At 36.8% G+C, this 20838-nt stretch overlaps 1 protein-coding gene across 1 annotated transcript in view; it reads left to right on the plus strand.

The window, feature by feature from the left end:
• The window catches only part of RUFY2 (RUN and FYVE domain containing 2), a 40958-nt gene extending 21826 nt beyond the window's left edge, over positions 1-19132 (plus strand). The window contains exons 14-18 of the mRNA XM_052640124.1: positions 6995-7124; positions 7452-7546; positions 14632-14680; positions 18817-18894; positions 18986-19132. Coding sequence (XP_052496084.1) covers positions 6995-7124; positions 7452-7546; positions 14632-14680; positions 18817-18894; positions 18986-19129 — 496 coding nt within the window. The 3' untranslated portion in view covers positions 19130-19132. The remainder of the gene's footprint in view (positions 1-6994; positions 7125-7451; positions 7547-14631; positions 14681-18816; positions 18895-18985) is intronic.
• The last annotated feature ends 1706 nt before the right edge of the window (positions 19133-20838 follow it).

Here is a 20838-nt window from a genome sequence, read left to right on the forward strand (position 1 = left end):
GACTCCATGCTTCCACTGCAGTGAGCTTGGATTTTATCCCAGTTGGGGAACTAAAGTCCCACATGCCACACAGCAAAAAAAAAAAGAATACAGATTCTGGAAAATGATTATCTCAAGGGAGTAATGGCATATTGACAGTAATGGCAAATTGATAGTAAGAGTAAAATTACTTTTTACTCTTTTAGATCAGTATTTTTTTACCCCAAGAAATATGTATCACTTTTGTTATTAAAGAAAACAGCAAAACAGCAATAGAAAATTGTTAAACATTATGTTTGAAAAAAGTGAAGGTCGCTCAGTTGTGTCCAACTCTTTGTGACCCCATGGACTATGCAGTTCATGTGTAACATCATTAAGTAATATTGCTTACAGGTATGATGTGTTACTTGCTAAGCTACCTTTAAATCCATTGCTTAAAAAGCAACTATACTCCAATAAAAATTAATTTTAAAAATCCATTGGTTGAGGTGTTGTTCTTTTCTATTCTTGATGATTTTCTGTCTAGTGGTTCTATCAATTATCAAGAGAGGATTTGTTGAAATATCCTAACTATAATTGTGGATTTGTGTATCTCTACTTTCAGTTCTATCAATTTTGGCCTCTTGTATTCTGGAAATCTGTTTGTTGCCTACACATTTACCATTTCTTTGTCTTCTTGGTGAATTGACCTTTTATCATTTTATAATGTTCCTTTATTGTCTCTGGTAATTTTATTTGCTCTGAAATTTACTATATATCATATTAACATAGCCACTCCTGCTTTCTTCTGACTAATGTTTTCATGTAGTAAACAAAAGATCAATGTTATGTATATCTTCCATCTTTTTATTTTCAGCCTAATTTGTTTCATTATATTTGAAGTATAGTGCATGTTTTTTTATTCATTCTGCCAATCTCTCTCAATGATATATTTAGCCCATTTGCATTTAGTGTAATTGTTGATATATTAGAGCTTAAATCTACTGTTTTATTTTTTCTGTTTTCATTCCTGTATTCAATTTTTCCTGCCTTCTCATGGGTTACTTGAACATTATTTAGAATTCCTTTTTGATTTATCTGTAGTATCTTTAATTGTATCTCTTTGTATAGATTTTTTTAAGTGGTTATTCTGGACATTGTGTTTTATATTGGCAACTTTTCACTACTGATATCAACATTTTACTACTTTGAGGGAAATGTGGAAGCTTTACTTCCACTTAGACCTTTTTACACTCCCCTTTTTACAATATAATTTGCTTAAATATTTCCCCTATATAATATCGAGAACCACATCAGACAATGATATAATTTGTGCTTCAACCATTAAACATAATTTAGAAAACTTTCTATTGTTCTTTCTTTCTTCATGATGCCCCAAGTTTTCCTTCTTTGTGTCTGAAGAAGTTCATTTAGCCATTCCTCTAAGGTAGGTCTAATGGCAGCAAACTTCCTTAGTTTTCTTTCATCTGAGGTCTTGATTTCAACTTTATTTTGAAGGGTAGTTTCAGAATATCTTTATAATTCTGAGTTGACAGTTATTTTCTTTCAGGATTTGAAAGTTGTTGTACCACTTTCTTTTGGTGTTCATAATTTCTGATGAAAAGCAGAATGAATCATTGTTCTTCTAATTACTCTGAAGATTCTGTCTTTGGATTTATGCTATTTCAGCTTTGGTCAGCTTCTTCGATTATTAGGCTTATGTTTGTCAGATTTGGAAAAACTTCAGCCATTATTTCTTCAGATTTTTTTTTTTTTTCAGTTCCATCTGCTTTCTCCTCTCCTTTCTGGGACTCTGATATCATAAATGTTAGATTTTTTGTTAATGGTCCTACAGGACCCTGACACTATTCTTTTTTTTTTTTAGTCTGTTTTCTTTCTGTTGTTCAGATTGGGTAGTCTCTGTTGTTCTGTTTCTTTCTTTTTAAAATTTATTTATTCATTTTTGGCCCTGCTGGGTCCTCGTTGCTGTGCGAGCTTTTCTCTAGCTGCTGTGCCTGGGCATCTCGTTGCCGTGGCTTCCCTTGTTGCAGAGCACGGGCTCTAGGGGGCGCAGGCTTCAGTCCTTGTGGCATATGGTCTCTGTAGTTGGAGCTCCCGGGTTCTGGAGCACAGGCTCAGTAGTTGGTGGCGCACAAGGCTTAGTTACTTGTGGGATCTCCCCAGATCAGGGATCAAACCCCTGTGTCCTGCATTGGCAGGCAAATTCTTGACCACTGAGCTACCAGGGAAGCCCCTGTTGTTTTGTTTGGGAGTTCATTCTTTCCTCATCTTTTCCTGTCATTCACTGAGATTCATTGCATGTATGTGTGTATGAATGAATCCCATTCATTGAGATTATTGTATTTTTCAGTTCTTAAGATTTCCATTTGATTCTTTCTTTCTTCCAAAATTTCCTTCTTTCCTTCCAGAACTTCTTATTCATTAATTTGTTTCAAGCATATTCTGTTTTCCCAGAGCAGATAAAACATAAACTTTATTTTAAATGATAGTCAGAGGTCTAGGTCACAATCTGGGCAGGAGAGGGAATTTTCAAGTGGAGGAAATTACATTTTGGGAATCTTTTGTTCTGTATTTTATCGACCTGCAGTTGATTTAAAATGTTGTGTTTTATGCGTAGAGCAAAATGATTCAGTTATTCATGTATATATATTTTTTGGATTATTTTCCTTTACAGGTTATTACAGGATATTGAGTATAGTTCCCTGTGCTATACAGTGAGACCTTGTCGGTTATCTGTTGTATATATAGTAGTGTGTATGTTAATCCCCAAATTTTAATTTACCACCCCCTTCCCACCTTTCCCCTTCGGTAATCATAAGCTTGTTCTCAGTGTCTGTGGGTCTATTTCTGTTTTGCATGTAAGTTGCTTCCCACCCCCGCCCCCCACAAGATTCCACATGTAACTGATACCATATGATATTTTGTCTTTGGCTTACCTCACTTAGTATGATAATCTCTAGGTCCATTCCTGTTACTGCAGATGGCATTATTTCATTCTCTTTTATAGCTGAGTAATATTCCATTGTATAGATATACTACATTTTCTTTATTCATTTATCTGTTGATGGACATTTAGGTTTCTTTCATATCTTGGCTATTGTAAATAATGCTGCACTGAACACTGGGGTGCAGGTATCTTTTTGAATTATGATTTTCTCCAGATATATGCCTATAAGTGGAATTGCAGGATCAGGTGGGGTTTTTTCTAACCCTGTTTTTATTTTTTTTAAGGAATCTCCATACTGCTCTCCATATGGGGTCACCAGTTTAGATTTCCTCCAACAGGGTGGGGGGGTTCCTTAAGCATATTTTTAATTGGTTATGGGAACATTTTTATGATGGTTGCTTTAAAATTCTTGTCAGTTAATTCCGACATCTGGAATTATCTGACATATTGTCATCTGTTGATCGTTTTTTCTTATCCAGTTGAGATTTTTCCTGGTTCTTGGTCTAACAAGTGTTTTTCAGTTGCATTCTACACATTTTGGGAGCTATGTTATGAGACTGCATCTTCCTTAAATTTTATGTTTTAGCATCCTTCACTGAAACCACACCAGCAGGGGAATGTAGACACTGACCACTGACCCTTCATACCAAGTAGGGGTAGAAGCCCAGGACTGTTCCGGATGGAATGGAGAAGGGTGCCTAACCATTGAGCAGGGATTGAAATCTGTGCTTTCCACTCATTGACACTGGAGTGAGAAAGTGGTACCTTGTTACCATGAAATGGGAATGGAAATCCAGGCTGCCCTTTTGGTCTCTGTTGACACCATCCTGGAGGAGAGTGAAAAAGGTACCTCACTGACACTAAGCAAAGGTAGAAATCTGGGCTCTCCACTTGGCCTTTGCCAAGTGTTTGTGTGGAGGGTAAGAAGTGCCTTGTTACTGATGCATATAGAAGTCCAGGCTCTGCATATGACTTCCACTAACATCACAGAGGTGGATGGGGAGGGATAGCTCATTACTGCTGGGTGGTGGTTAAAGTTCTGCCTCCCCGCTTGGCTTTCTCTGATACTACCACAGGTGGATTGGAAAGGATATCTCCTTATTGCCAGGTGAAGGTAGAAATTATGCTCCCCACTTGGCTTTTGCTGACAGTGGTTGGTTTCTTCCTCTGGTGTTTTTTGGACTAGGGCGTTTATTGGTGAAATAAAATTTCTTTGGAATAGGGCGCTTATTGTTAAAATAAAGTTTCTGTCATGTTAGGCTGCTTATTCCTGGCTCTTTGGCAGGAGAGAGTAGGCTTTCCTTGGGACTTTTTTCATCTGTGCCCATTGCTGTTTGTGCATGTGGGATTTTTCAGCACCCAGTCTGAGCTTTTAAGGAAGCAAAAAGAAACCTCAGGACACTCATCACCAGTGTGATTACTTGAATCCTGGGGTTCCTAGCTGGTCTACTTTCTTCTCTTCCCCCTTTCAGAATATTCTATTTGTTTATATATAATGTCAGGGTTTTTAATTGTACTTAGTTGGACAGATAGGTAGAAATGTGTTTACTCCACCTTGTCCAGAACCAAATTAAGTTTCTTTTAAATCTACCATAAAAATAACATTTGGAGAAGCTGGTATATAGAATAAGGCTTTAGGCCAGGGAATAAATATTACCTTGATTGGAAACTTGCATCATTTGTACATTGTGAAACTAAAACCCACCTGTTTTTCTACCTGCCTCCCCCAAAAAAAAGAAACCACTTAACAAACAGTTTCTCTTAAATCTTTAAAGTTTCACAAAAGCACTTTCAGGACTTTCTTGGCCACAGAAATCAAAAGGAACATTTAAGTCGTCAGGTTTATTAATGGTGCCAAGGGTTTTCTTGTTTAATTCCTTGTGCCCTGCCAAAATGGAAAAATGTGAAAATCAAGACTGGGACACTTTGCCAGTCAATAAAAGACAGTCTTGGAACTTTAGTGATCTGTGTTACTGAATAGCTTTTCTAGAGTTTGACAGAAGTATAGGTAAGACAAGTCTGATAGTTATTCTTCAGTGCTGCCTGTATTTGATCACTGCCCAAAGGACGACCCAAATCATGCTCCAGGGACCTGGCCCTTCCCAATAGGACTAACCTACACAATAGGAAGCTAGTGGAGCTGGGGAGAGAGATTTGTCCCTGCTGAAACCATGAAAGTAATTTTGTTTCTTATTTGGTGCCATTTTGGTAGAGCATAAACATGTTAACAATTTAGAGATTGTAGGAATCCCTGATGGCTGAGAAAAATCGGAACTGTTTCTATAGGAAAAGGCAATTGGGACTTTGTCCAAGAAAAAAAAAATTCCCCCCTTATTTTTTGTAACACGTTCCCTTTTTTCAACTAAAATGGAAAATACTTTTGGTTTCTTAACTCCCCAACCAGGAATTGAACTCACCACACCCCATGCAGTGGAGTGTTAACCACTAGACCTCCAGGGAATCCCCTGGACATGTATTTCTTCTTTATAACATTTTGATGAACATTACTTCTTGGTATGCATAGATGTTTTTGCTTTTTAGAAAGAGGAAACTTGCTACATACTCTCTGGTATCTTGCTTATTATATCTATTATTGATACATCATGGACATTTTATCATATCAGTTACTGTAGGTCTGTACCATCGTATCTCAGTTAACCTCAAGGAATCATTTAGCCTGAAAAAAATGTGCTTTATTGTTTAAATTTGCATATCTTTGATTACTAGTGATAGCCTTTTGTATTTCTGTTTTGAATTGTCAGTTCGTATCCTCTATTTTTTTCCTCTGTGGTATTCAGTTTTTTAATATTTATTTGTAAGAACTCTTTATGTATTTATTCTGGGTCTTTCACATACAGTGAAAATGTTTTTATTATTTATTTTTTAGACATGGTGTATTTTTTATATAGTTATATTTTCCCTTTTTTCCTTTATGGTTTCTGCCTTTGGTGATCAACATGTGTTTTGACAGTATATGTAAAATAACTTAAAATCACAATTTTCCTTTTGCTTTCTCACTCAGTTTTTTTCTGATTCTGGATGATGATGCCACTCAATGCACTCTGTACTTCGCTTACTCAGTGTTAGCAGTATATACCTGTCCCTCCATATTCTCTTTAAATCTGTGGTGAAATAGTATTTATCAACAATTTGTAAATTCCGTTTTGAAGTATCTTGTCTCTTCAACTTGAATTATAAAATCTCAAATTTGCTTCCCTGAAAATAGTTTGGCTATAGATGGAAATGCTAACCATATGAGGAAAGAAAAGTAATTTTAACACAAAAAATTAAAATAATACTGTGATATTCTCAATATTATGATATAACATTATAATTAAAATGTAAAGTACTAGAAACTGTAGCATTATTAGTATATACCTTACCTGATAACATCTGCTTATGAGAAATAATTATTGAAATATTTTGGGAGGCTTTCCTAAAATGTGAGAATTTGACTGCTTTTGTTTTTCCAGCTAGCACCTGTTGTTTAACTGATGAAATAGTGCTTTCAGATGTGAACTGGCATTTTTCAGACTGTGGATTTTCCTCCAGTGTCTCCTTGGTCTTAGATCTGTTCTGTAATGGGTCAGCTTCTAACAGTAATCTTGTCAAGTAGCACTTGACACCAGGATTGATTTCTCTGTTACTGATGTTAAATTGACTTAATGGTTGCTCTAATTCTTAAATCAGAGCAATACTTTTCATTAGTTTGTTGTAAAAATTTCCTCTTGGCACAGAACATGGTTCCATTTCAAGATAGAACCAAGCCTTAATAGTATGGTGTGCCTTTCCAGGCATTTTTTCATGCTTGTCCAGTATTTACGTATGTAGAATTAGTAAATGACAGATCACAAGAGGTTTTTGTGATTGACAAATTAACTGAGATTCGAGATCTGAAAATCTTATGCTGCTGAACTTGTTTTCTAAAAGGTATTTGTGAAAGAAAATCTGAAGAATTTAATTACCAAGGTGAAAGTAATCAACCAATGAGATACTCTTAAAAAGAATACATACAACTGTCATGTGAGAAAGAGCACTAAGCTGTCTCTGTATTATTTGTCATTCAAGGGCGCAACTGGAAACCGATCTGAAGATTGAGAAGGAATGGAGACAGACTCTGCGGGAAGATCTTCAAAAGGAGAAAGACACTGTATCTCATCTCAGAAATGAGACCCAACAGATCATTACTCTTAAAAAAGTAAGTAATGGTGGTAAACTTTAAAAATCCTATTGTGATGAAAGTTACTTGAAAAGACAAGTCATAATTTACCTGTATACGGAGGAAACAAAGTATACTGGTCTTCTTTAAAAATATCATTGAGGGGATTAAATGAATAGAAAATAGTTGATAGTAAATAGACCAGCTATTTTTTATTAAAAGCTGAAGGATACACTCCTATCCTTTAATGGTATGTCTGTGGGGTCGCACAGAGTCAGACACGACTGAAGCGACTTAGTAGCAGCAGCATACGATGTGGAGTTTGTTTCTTTTAAATTGCATTTTCTGTCTTTTATTATTTTGAAGGAGTTCCTTAACCTCCAGGATGAAAATCAGCGATTGAAAAAAATATATCACAAACAGGAGCAAGCTCTTCAAGAACTTGGCAACAAACTTAGCGAGTAATTTCTCTTTTTTCCTTTTACTAAGTAGTCATTGACTTTTATAAAGTTATGAGTGTGCCAAACCAAATAGGCATAAAAGTTTAATATTAAAAAGAAAGATATCAACTATTAGAAACAAAGCCAAACAAAAACTTCAAAATTAACAGATAAGGGTGTGGACTGGGGAGAGATTGTGTTAAAAATTATATTCTAAAATGAACATAGATCTTAGTTCCAGATGTTTTCCAGTAGATGAGATCTAAGACTGTTGTTTAATTTCTCCAAATCATATTTTTCTCAGTAGTCAAATTTTCAGAATAGTTGGAGAGATGTTGTTCAGACTGTTCTGAGAAGGAGCCACCATTATGAAAAGTTGATGTTGTTTGATGCTATCTGTAGTTGGGGCTTAATTGCATACAGTATGGTTGGTTCTATCGCACTGAAGTGTTACCGGGTTCCTATGAGGACAAGGAGAAATGGATTTCTGTCTTTCTCACATTTTCCTCCTTGTTCCACATTGTCTGTGTTTGGGATTAAGCTAATCCCTTCTTTGTGCCCTGATTGAATATATTGTCAAATATCTACGGTAAACGCTGGAATATTTGATTTAGTATTGAATGTACCACTGTCACATTAGAAAATAGAGAGTGTCATTTTTCTTATAATACAGAAAAGTTAAAGAAAGCTACAGTGACCCATAATTCTGTCACCTAAATAAATCCCTTTGATGTTTTATATGGTTAGAAAATTCACAGAGCATCAAAAGGGAACTTCCCTAGTTGTCCAGTGGTTAAGACTCTGCATTTCCTCATCAGAGGGGTAAGTTTTATCTCTGGTCAGGAAACTAACATCCTGTAAGTGACGCAGCCAAAAAAGAAAAAAGTAAAATGAGGTGGGGTTGGGAGGGGGCAGGTCATGCAGAATAATATGAGACATTTAATTTTGTTGAAAGAGAAAGTTAATAGTTCAGAAATAGTTTTTAAGCTTACCATTCAGGATCTGCATTTTCAAGTTATGACTAAATTTTAAAATTAGCATTCAGTAATGTCATTCATTGGAATGGGTGAATTTAACTCAGATGACCATTATATCTCTTGAGAGTCCCTTGGACTGCAAGGAAATCCAACCAGTCCATCCTAAAGGAGATCAATCCTGGGTGTTCATTGGAGGGACTGATGTTGAAGCTGAAACTCCAATACTTTGGCCACCTGATGCGAAGAACTGACTTATTGGAAAAGACCATGATGCTGGGAAAGATTGTGGGCAGGAGGAGAAGGGGATGACAGAGGATGAGATGGTTGGATGGCATCACCAATGCAATGGACATGGGTTTGGGTGGACTCCAGGAGTTGGTGATGGAAGGGAGGCCTGGCGTGCTGTGGTTCATGGGGTCACAAAGAGTCAGACACGACTGAGCGACTGAACTGAACTGAACTGAATGTCAGTCATTGGAATGGGTGAATTTAACTCGGATGACCATTATATCAACTACTGTGGACAAGAATCCCTTAGAAGAAATGGAGTAGCCATCATAGTCAACAAGAGTCTGAAACGCAGTACTTGGATGCAGTCTCAAAAATGACAGAATGATCTCCATTCATTTCCAAGGCAAACCATTCAATATCACAGTAATCCAAGTCTATGCCCCAACCAGTAATGTTGAAGAAGCTTAAGTTGAACAGTTCTATGGAGACCTACAAGACCTTCTAGAACTAACACCCCAAAAAAAGATGTCCTTTTCATCATAGGGGACTGCAATGCAAAAGTAGGAAGTCAAGAGATACCTGGATTAACAGGCAAATTTGACCTTGGAGTACAGAATGAAGCAGGGCAAGGGCTAATGGAGCTTTGCCAAGAGAATGCACAGGTCATAGCAAACACCCTCTTCCAACAACACAAGAGAATGCTCTACACATGGACATCACCAGATGGTCAATACGAAAATCAGGTTGATTATATTCTTTGCAGCCAAATCAGGTTGATTATATTCTTTGCAGCCAAAGGTAGAGAAGCTCTATCAGTTTAGTTCAGTTTAGTCGCTCAGTCGTGTCCGACTCTTTTCCAATGAGTCGTGTCCGACTCTTTTCCAATGAGTCAACTCTTTGCATGAAGTGGCCAAAGTACTTGAGTTTCAGCTTTAGCATCACTCCTTCCAAAGAACACCAAGGACTGATCTCCTTTAGAATGGACTGGTTGGATTTCCTTGCAGTCCAAGGGACTCTCAAGAGTCTTCTCCAATACCACAGTTCAAAAGCATCCATTCTTTGGCACTCAGCTTTCTTCACAGTCCAACTCTCACATCCATACATGACTACTGGAAAAACCATAGCCTTGACTAGACGGACCTTTGAAGCTCTATTCAGTCAGCAAAAACAAGACCAGGAGCTGATTGTGGATCAGAGCATTAACTCTTTATTGCTACATTCAGACTTAAACTGAACAAAGTAGGGAAAACCACTAGACCATTCAGGTATGACCTAAATCAAATCCCTTATGATTATACAGTGGAAGTGACAGATTCAAGGGATTAGATCTAATAGACAAAGTGCCTGAAGAACTATGGACGGAGGTTTGTGACATTGTACAAGAGGCAGTGATCAAGACCATCACCAAGAAAAATAAATGCAAAAAGGCAAAATGGTTGCCTGAGGAGGCCTTACAAATAACTGAGAAAAGAAGAGAAGCAAAAGGCAAAGGAGAAAGGAAAGATATTCCCATTTGAATGCAGAGTTCCAGAGAACAGCAAGGAGAGATAAGAAAGCCATCCTCAGTAATCAGTACAAAAAAATAAAGGAAAACAATAGAATGGGAAAGACTAGAGATCTCTTTAAGAAAAGTAGAGATACCAAAGGAACATTTCATGCAAAGATGGGCACAATAAAGGACAGAAATGGTATGGACCTAACAGAAGCAGAAGATATTAAGAAGAGGTGGCAAGAATACACAGAAGAACTGTACAAAAAAGATCTTCACGACCCAGATAACTATGATGATGTGATCACTCACCTAGAACTAGACATCCTGGAATGAGAAGTCAAATGGGCCTTAGGAAGCAACACTATGAACAAAGCTAGTGGAGGTGATGGAATTCCAGTGGAGCTGTTTCAAATCCTAAAAGATGATGCTGTGAAAGTGCTGCACTCAACATGCTAGCTAATTTGGAAAACTCAGCAGTGGCCACAGGACTGGAAAAGGTCAGTTTTCGTTCCAATCCTAAAGAAAGGCAATGCCAAAGAATGCTCAAACTACTGCACAATTGCACTCATCTCATACGCCAGTAAAGTAATGCTCAAAATTCTCCAAGCCAGGCTTCAACAGTACATGAATCATGAACTTCCAGATATTCAAGCTGGATTTAGAAAAGGCAGAGGAACCAGAGATCAAATTGCCAACATCAGTTGGATCATCGAAAAAGCAAGTGAGTTCCAGAAAAACATCTACTTCTGCTTTGTTGATTATGCCAAAGCCTTTGACTGTGTGGATCACATCAAACTGTGGAAAATTCTTCAAGAGATGGGAATACCAGACCACCTTACCTGGCTCCTGAAAAATCTGTATTCAGATCAAGAAGCAACAGTTAAAACTGGACATGGAACAACAGACTGGTTCCAAATAGGGAAAGGAGTACGTCAAGGCTGTATATTGTCACCGTGCTTATTTAACTTATATGCAGAGTCCATCATGAGAAATGCTGGGCTGGATGAAGCACAAGCTGGAATCAAGATTGCTGGGAAAGATAACAATAACTTCAGATATGCAGATGACACCACCCTTATGGCAGAAAGCGAAGAACTAAAGAGCCCCTTAATGAAAGTGAAAGATGAGAGTGAAAAAGTTGGCTTAAAACTCAACATTCAGAAAATGAAGATCATGGCACCTGTTCCCATCACTTCATGGCAAATAGATGGGAAAACAATGGAAACAGTGATAGATTTTATTTTTTGGGGGGGCTCCAAAATCACTGCAGATGGTGACTACAGCCATGAAATTAAAAGACACTTGCTCCTTGGAAGAAAAGTTATGACCAACCTAGACAGCCTATTAAAAAGCAGAGACATTACTTTGGCAACAAAGTCCATCTAGTCAAAGCTATGGTTTTTCCAGTAGTCATGTATGGATATGAGAGTAGGACTATAAAGAAAGCTGAGCACCAAAGAATTGATGCTTTTAAACTGTGGTATTGGAGAAGACTCTTGAGAGTCCCTTGGACTGCAAGGAGATCTAACCAGTCTCTCCTAAAGGAAATCAGTCCTGAATATTCATTGGAAGGACTGATGCTGAAGCTGAAACTCCAGTACTTTGGCCACCTCATGAGAAGAGCTGACTCATTTGAAAAGACCCTGATGCTGGAAAAGATAGAAGGCAGGAGGAGAAGGGGATGATACAGGATGAGATGGTTGGACGGCATCACCAACTCAATGGACATGAGTTTGAGTAAGCTCTGGGAGTTGGTGATGGACAGGGAGGCCTGGTGTGCTGCAGTCCGTGGGGTCACAAAGAGTTGGACATGACTGAGTAACTGAACTGAATGTCACTGACAGGAGTAAGTAAGTATCTCTTTTAGAGTTTACCAACCATGTGACTTAGGGCCATTTATTTAAGCTCTTTAAGCGCATTTTTCCATTTGTAAATTGGAAAGTTATAATATCTCTTTCTCCACTTGTAAATTGGAGAGTTATAAAATACCTATAGGGTTCTTTTTCTGATTAAAAGATAAAGCACGTAGCATAGTACCTTTCCTCATCTCAAGCAGAATATCAGTTTTCTTGTCTGTAAGATGAACAGGATAGATTTGAAAGTTACTTTCCAGTGCTTCCATTCTGAACCAGCAATTTAAAATATAAATGATTAATTTAATTTGAAAAGTACTTTTGATAATGACATATTTACTCTTAACTGATTTCTTATTGAAAGATTCTTATAAAGAGAAATTTTGATAGATTTTGAAAAGCTTTAAATGTTAATTATTCAGGGCTTCCCTGGCAGCCCAGTGGGTAAGACTTCTTACTTCTAATGCAGGTAGATTGGGTTTGATCCCTGCTTGGGGAGCTAAGATCCTGCATGAGCATGGTGCAGGCAAAAAAGAAAAAGTTAATTATTCTGAATAAGTTATAATTGTAGATAAACTGCCTAGTATGAAGATTAAAGTAATAAACCTGAAATATTAATATTTGGAGAAAACTTGGAATGTGAAATTTTAGGATGAAATATTAGAAAAAGAAAAATCTAGACTAATCTGTGTCATAATTACTGACAGTTTAAAATAACTGGAAGAGGAAAAAAACAGCTTCTCCCTTATCCTCACTGAGGTTTAAATTCCAAGAAGAAAAACTTTTAGTTTAAAGAATAAATTACCAGGACTCTTCCAATGTAGTATTCCATAGATGCTATTCTTTCCATATAAAGAAACTTACAGACTTTTTTCCTTCATGGAGGGATTTCAGGATTGTCTGAGGCTTACATAATTTATGGGTGTTTTCTTATAGTGTCATAATTGATTGTATCACATTTATTACATTCTCATGTTTTATTTTGACCTTTCTCTATGCTTTTTTCATGCTGTGGTCAAATATTTTCAGAAACTTAAATACATATTCCTAAAAGGAATTTAATTAAAATGAATAATACAAGACATCTGTTCCCTGCCCAGGACAAGGAAAAGGTGTTCTTTTACGTTGTGTTTATTGGAACTGTAAATGATGCTCTCTTTCTTTAGGATAGTTTGGCAATTTGTATCAGGGTAGAAGGGGCAGCATGCTTTTTTAGGGTCCGTATTTGTGAATAAAGGCATTTTAACCAGAAATAAATCAACACCAGTAAGTTTTCATATAGAAAGTATTTCTGTAGTGAACACCATTAAGTAAGCTATTTTTATTCCATATTCAGTTTTTCTGTATATACTATTGTGGCCAAAATTCCCATCAGTTTTCCTTGAGTGCTTTTTGTAGATGTGAGTTCAGCTAAGAAAATTTGATTACTCTGTTAGTATTTTTACACTGTGTAATTTTACATTTATTATTTCCACTTGTAGGAGTTGTTATGAGCCAGATAAAAGACTAACACTGTTTTTAAGTTTTGGAACAAAGAACACTTGTAGGGCAAAGCAAGTTCCTAATGTTCTGCTTCAGACTTTAGTATTTTATGTATGTTTTAATCCAATTATTTCATTTTTAAGTTATCTTAAGAAAAATAATACAAATGTTTTGGTCATTTCAATTTTAATGAATAATTTTATGGCAAAAAGATTTGAAACATGTTGAAAATTCATCAGTAGGTAATTACGTAAGCTGCATACTTCACATTCTTTTTCGTGGTGTACCTGTAACCATTTAATACAATGATGTGGCAGATACTTAATAAGAAGTCAGTAGCTCTAAGCCTTTCAGGATATATTGTTAAGTCATATGGGGAACTATGTAAATAATTTTTCCATTTGAAGTACACATACTCATTGACATGTGGAGATGATCATGTCTGGGTATTGGGATCACAGATAAATATTGCATGTTAACTAACACATATTTCTAAAAAGTTAAAAAGTATTATATCTTCCTTAATATATCCACTCTTACTTACCACTCTGTAGCATCTGCTACAGAAAGAGTATTCATAATGGTTAACCTATCGGCTTTTGGGTCTCAGAGATGAGGGTTTAAATCCTGGCTTCCTCAGTTACCATCTTGTGATTTGTTACAAGTGACTAAACCTCATAAGACCTTACTGTTTTCATCTTTATAAATGTTTCTGAAGACTAAATGAGATTACACGTGCAAAGTTTATAGCACAGTGTCTGGTACCTCAGCTATTTATTGACAGCTACAATAAATGATAGCTATCATTAACAGTCATAGCTACATGAAAATTCCAACGTTCTATCTTTAAAAAAAGCAAATTTTAAATCTCAAAACTATTTTTGCTTTAGGTCGTTTAAGAAATATAGGAAACTGTTAAATATAATCCCACTAGCCAAAGAAGATCATTAGAATAATATAGTATATACAGTTTTATATCCTATGAAAATTCAGTACCTTTCTAAGGAATTACTAGATGTTCTGTATTTTAAAATGTGCACTGAAATTTGAACCAATTTATAATCTTTTTAGATCAAAACTTAAAATCGAAAACATGAAAGAAGCCAACAAAGCATTGCAGGTGAGTGTGAAGTGGTTTCCTCAAGTGGGAAGGGATATCTGTGAGTCTCCAGTAGGAGGTAAGGCCCCGTGTACTGTTGTGGAATCCTAGGATGTATAGAGGCAGAAGCACTGAATGGGGGCTTGCATCATGGGGTCCACCTCTTCACTACACCTCTAGAACACATTATTAAAATTCCTCATGTTGGAAATGACCTTGGAAATAGTTTTGTCTCCTTTCCTGAAGTTGTGGCATGGTTAGAGTGAAATTGCCTTTGGATTTGATACTCCTTAAATTCCTGAGCCAGTCTGTTACTAGATTTTCATCTTCATCAAGTCACACATCACCATGGAGTCTCTTTCCTCTTCTGATTTTGGCTTATGATTTTGCATAAAACCTTTGAATATTGAGTATGTTAATTGAGTGAAAGTGATTTGGTACAATTGAATATATGGTTCTTACAACAGAGGAGAAAATATAGTCTCTGTGTGAGTACTTCAGTGACAGATGGCTTCTTATCGCACAAGCTCCCCATTGCGTTTACCCAGGTGTTACATGAAAGTCCTTTAAAAAGTCAAATTGTACTACATACTAAGAAGACTTAAAAAAAGAAACAAAGGGAAGCAGTCTTTTGTTTTTCACCCTCTTGTCCCTTATGCATTCCAGCTTTTGCCACCATTAGGGAGCTACTTTTCTGTTTAGTTGCTTCTTCTGGCATTTCCCTGTTTCTTAAGTATTTTGCAGACCTGTGTATTGCCTCATCAACATGACAGATGAGGAGTTTTGCTCACTCTCCCCTGGTCTGTCTACTCTGCACTGTTCTTCTCCTGTAGTTAAGTAAAAGTTTTTGTGAAATATATTTATTGTATATTCTTTGAGTATTTAAATACTGTTCCTTCCTGGGGCAGGTAGTAGTATATATTGCAGTTGTATTTTTTTTCTTGAACAACTTTTCATTTCCTCTAGAGCTAATATTTATGCCCCCTGCCTTTTTCAGTGGTATTTGAGAATCAGAGTTTTCTTATAGCTTCAAACACTTCTATTAAATGCTTTTTGATAGAAGTTTCTCACATGGTAAAAATGAATCAAGGAATCAGTTCTTTCTTTTTCCATCAGAGTCATCCTTACGGAAGTTCTCTGCTTCATTGCTCCTGTCTAGTCTGGTCTGGTCACTCTTGTCCTGGCATTTCCCTCTGCTGTCATTCGTTCTTTCAATGCTTTTTTTCTTTTTGCCGTGCCACACAGCTTGTGGGACTTTATAGTTAGCCAGCTAGGCATCAGACCTGGGCCTTTGGCAGTGTTAGCATTGAATCCTAACCACTTGATCAACGTGGAATTCTTACTGGGTGATGCTTCCTTCAGTAGCCTCCTAGAAAATGGTGGATAAATAATAAAAGGTTTTATGAATCTGTATGACTTTATTCTGCTCTCACACTTTTTTAGGAGATACATAGGGATGTTTGCCCAACTGTCATTTTTTAAGCTGTTTTGTAAAAATTTTTCACTGTGAAATATATACCATATATGCAAGAGGACATGTACAGAACAACTTAAAAATGCTAGCATACTGTTTTAGCTTGTGATAGAACATGTGTGCTCCCTGATTGCATTCCCTTCCCTACAGGAAGTCTTCTGTTTTTGTTAATCATCCTGTTTTTCTGACAGTTGTATTGTTCATATCTAGCCGACATTATCTAGATTTCCATTTTTATGTGTATGAAAATGGATTTACATGACTTTTTTTTTGGTGCTACTGTCCAGTTGATAGGTCTATTGTATTAAAATAGGTCTGTTTCTTACAATGGGTCTGTTGTAAGAAACCGGCTATTACAGTTTCTTACATTTTGGGTTTTATCTGATTTCTTCTTCATAATAGTCTTATTTTTTCCTCTATCCCCTTATTTAAGCCTATAAACTGGATTAAACCTAAAGTTGGTTGAATTCAGTTTCAACCTTCTGTGAGACTTATTTCTGTTACTGTATTTTTAACATTCAGCAGGCTCCTATTTGCTCATTTTTCCTTTTTAAAATAACATCTTACCTCTGAGGATATTCCATTATAATTTCTTTAATGTTTTCTTTTATTGCTGCTATTCTGTTCCCGCTGAATTCTTATGTTTATTTGGCTGGAGTACTTCACGCCCAAATCATTCCTCAGATGTTAGAAAATCTCCCAGTTTCGATGAAAGGCACAAAAAGTCTTGGAAGCCTGGTGTTTGTTGGTTAGGTGGGTGGGGATGGGTTGTAATAGACAGGGGGGCCTTGACCGAAGAGAAATCTGTCAACTTCCAATCTGCTGGGTATCTTCTCCCAGTGTTGGTATCTACAAGACCTCTCTGGAGCAGTTGACTTTGTTCAGAGAAGGATCCTTAATACTGTTTGCAGGATTTAACCTGAGTAGCTGACATTCTGGAACACCAAGGGCAGGGAAAAATAGCCATTTGTTTGCAGAGCAGTAGCTTGCCCCCTTTAGTTTTGGCTCTGCTTGTAAACAGCTTTGTTTTGTTGAGGAAGCAACTTCAGCTCCCTGGATCTTAAGTTTTTCTTATCTGTAAAATGAAAGCTTCAGGGTGCTGTTCTGAGGTCCCTTCTAGCTAATGCACTAGGCTTACCCTACATTGTACATCTTTTCTCCTTGAGAGAGGTGCAAGGTAAGTTCATAAGTCTGGAAATAAAGTTGGAAGCTCAACCCTGATGTCAGAAGGTTACTTACTTTTGAACCAAATGATGGTGTTTGGAAATCTGCTTCATGTCAGGGTCTTGTCCTTACAAACATAGCTGGGCAGCAAAGTTGCTTGCACTATGTGACTTTGGGATATTTGGCAAATCACTTTCCTTTTTATGGTGTTCAAGTTAGATAGAATTATCATCAAGGCCTCATCTTGCTTTAAAAAAAAATTCCATGATTCAAATCATGTGACTCTGCTGGTCAGACTCTCTGTATCTGATAGGAGCTGTCTAGGGTTTTTTTTGTTTTTATATCTTCACTTCTTACAATCCTGTGTTCTAAGAAGCCTGAAGAGTGCCTGAAGTGCGGTAACCCAATACCATTTGTCTTACCTCTACTATATCAGATAACAGGTGCTGGTTACTGAGACTGTGAAGGTAACCTTGCAGTCTTGACCCCTGAATGCTTACTCTCTTTTCATCTTAGTTTCTTCCAAGAATTATGCTGTCAGGTAGAAGAGGCTTTCAAGAAAACTCAGGCTTTTGAGAATGTCTGTGGGCTTTTCTGCTTGTAAGATTTTTCTCTTGTTAGCTGGTATAGGTCCTGTGTTGCTCACGCCCTCTTCCAAGTTAGAATCAGATATACTTGGTTCTGTGGAAGCAGCAGCAGCAGTGTAGCTTAGGCTGGGCTGTTTCCAAAAGGGACATGTGATGAGTTAATCAGAAATACAGGACTTCTTTAAAACTTAGGTCTTCTCGTTGTAAAATGGGCACCACCTAACAAAAGTTGCTTTCATAGAGGGGAAAGATGCTTTTCCTAGCCAAGATCTTGGTTGGTTAAGAATCAGTCAAGTTAGTTAGAAATTTTAGGTATCAACTTCACTTCTACCTGTTTAAGACTACTTACATTTGCTATGGAAGTTTACGTAGTACCTATTAAATTTGTGAGTCACAGAAGCTAAGGGAAATTTATAGCAGTGTAGAACTGAATTTAAGGTGAAGTCTTACCTAAAGAACTCAATCATCTGATTTACAAATTCTCTTCAAATACTGTGGATTAGCTGTGTATAATACATACATAATGCCAAACTCATGTACTTCACATAGTGAAAACTTATCTTTAAACGTTTTTGGACTAGATATTAAGGTTCTTTCCGTATAGTTACTCTCCATAGTGGATTTTTGTTAAACATTTGTCATGAAATGTTCCAGTATTCGGCTGTAAAGAGTAAAATGAACCATCATCCAGTTTCACTATTTATCAACATATGGCCAATCTTGCTTATTTATATAAGCATGTCCCTTTTTCCTCACCCAGATTATTTTGAAGGAAATTCCACATTTGTTTAATCTACAACTGTTTAAATAAATCTGTCAAAAAAAAGGACTCATTTTATCTACATGCATATTCCTATAAAATGCTCTTGGTCAGAAATGTTTTCATGCATCTTTTAGTACTAATTTGACCATTAATATTTTTCCTCTACCAGGGACTGGTTTGGTTGAAAGATAAAGAAGCAACACATTGTAAACTTTGTGAAAAGGAATTCTCACTGTCCAAGAGAAAGGTAAGGGAGAATAGGAAGCGAGTCCAAAAGTTTTGGTGCAAATATGGCTAATTTTACTCATTTTTTTCCCTCTGATTTTTCCGTTTAATAGCACCACTGTAGAAACTGTGGGGAAATTTTCTGTAATGCCTGTTCTGACAACGAACTGCCTTTGCCTTCTTCACCGAAGCCAGTACGGGTTTGTGATTCCTGTCACGCATTACTAATTCAAAGATGCTCATCTAATTTGCCATAATATTCCAGAACTATTCTAATGTATGCAAAGTACCTACAATGAATGATGAATGTTACATATGAACATGTGTACAATGTATTCAGACAGCCCTTAAGGAGCTTTCAGACAGCATTGGTACCAGTTTTACTTTCACATATTCAACTCACAGGAACTCAATGTATAATGAGATTTCCTTTGCCATTTTTATTCAAAAATAACAGGGCATGCTTTAAAGTAACCTAATTCCTGACTGTAGTTATCATGTAACTCTTTTCTTAATGCCATGGAGAGGCCAGAGAGCAGAGCCTACATGTTTGCCATATTTTGTAAAGTGAAATGGCTCAGTTGTGTCCAACTCTGCAACCCCATGGATGTAGCCTACGGAGGAGCCTAGTATGCTACAGTCCATGTCCGACTCTTTGCAACCCCATGGACTATATACAGCCTACGGAGGAGCCTCACAACTGAACGACTTCACTTTACGTGGCATTAAGAAGAGTTACAGGGTAACTACAGTCAGAAATTAGGCTAAGGTTACTTTAAAAGCATGCCCTGTTATTTTTGAATAAAAATGGCAAAGGAAATCTCAAATTATACATTAAGAGTTCCTGTGAGGTGAATGTGTGAAAGTAAAACTGCTATCAATGCTGTCTGAGTAGTTATCATGTAACTTTTTCTTAGTGCCATGGAGAGGCCAGAGAGCATAGCCTACATGTTTGCCTTATTTTGTAAAGGCCTTCTTAAAAATAGGGTTTCAGATTATTATTCTCCAGATTGTCAAACTGATATTTGATGGTGCCTGTAATTTTTTCTTAATGCACTTTAAAGCTTCACAGTTCTCGGAGAACGACTGGAAACGCACATTTTAGAAGTATTAATATTTCAACAGGTTTTTCATTAGCTTGGTAAAGTGTCAAGTGTATTTATTTGCTTCCCCTCCTCTGCCCATTTTGCATTAGAAAATGCCTTCCTTCTCTGTAGTCAATGTGGTATTTTGCTGAACTTTCTGACTGAGAGGTATTGTCTCCAAATATTTTGAAGTTATATCCATTTCTTAGGGGGGCTCACACTTTTAAAGTCAAAACATAGGAACTGCTCTGGCAGTCTAGTAAAGAGTCCACACTTGCACTGCAAGGGGGGCACAGGTTGGATCCCTGGATTAAGATCCGGCATACCACATGGACATGGCCAAAAAAAAGTCAAAACATAAACTTTCCTAGAAAAAAATGTAATAGCCAGGATTATAGGCTCCTGATTTTCCCTTAAGCTTTTAAGGAGAAATCCAAAATAGTTAAACTTTGCCTTTGATTATGACAGGTTTGAGTAAAAAAGTTCTCTATTACCTTTCCAGTCCAGTAACTTTTAGGAAGCATTACACTGTGGCAGTCTACTACAGTAAAGTAAAATACCATTTATTAGCACCTCCAGGCCAGGGCCTAGAACCCTGCCATTACATACATACTTGAACTATTTCAAGCATAAAGTCAGTAAACACTAATCCCTGTTAATAGTTTATAGCATACCAATAATTTAATCTTTAAAACTACCCTTGTATAATTAACTGTTTCCACAGCATCACCACTTGGGGTTCTACTTTTTTAAGTCTTAAGTCATGCACTTTTGAGTCTATACCTTTTAAACATGCCATTATTGGTATCCACATTACTCCTAGAAGCACTAGTAAATAAATCATGGCTACTCCCTCCCTACTCAGATAGCATTGCTTATTC

This window comes from Budorcas taxicolor, chromosome 5 (genome assembly GCF_023091745.1).
Source record: "Budorcas taxicolor isolate Tak-1 chromosome 5, Takin1.1, whole genome shotgun sequence".
Classification (NCBI taxonomy): domain Eukaryota; kingdom Metazoa; phylum Chordata; class Mammalia; order Artiodactyla; family Bovidae; genus Budorcas; species Budorcas taxicolor.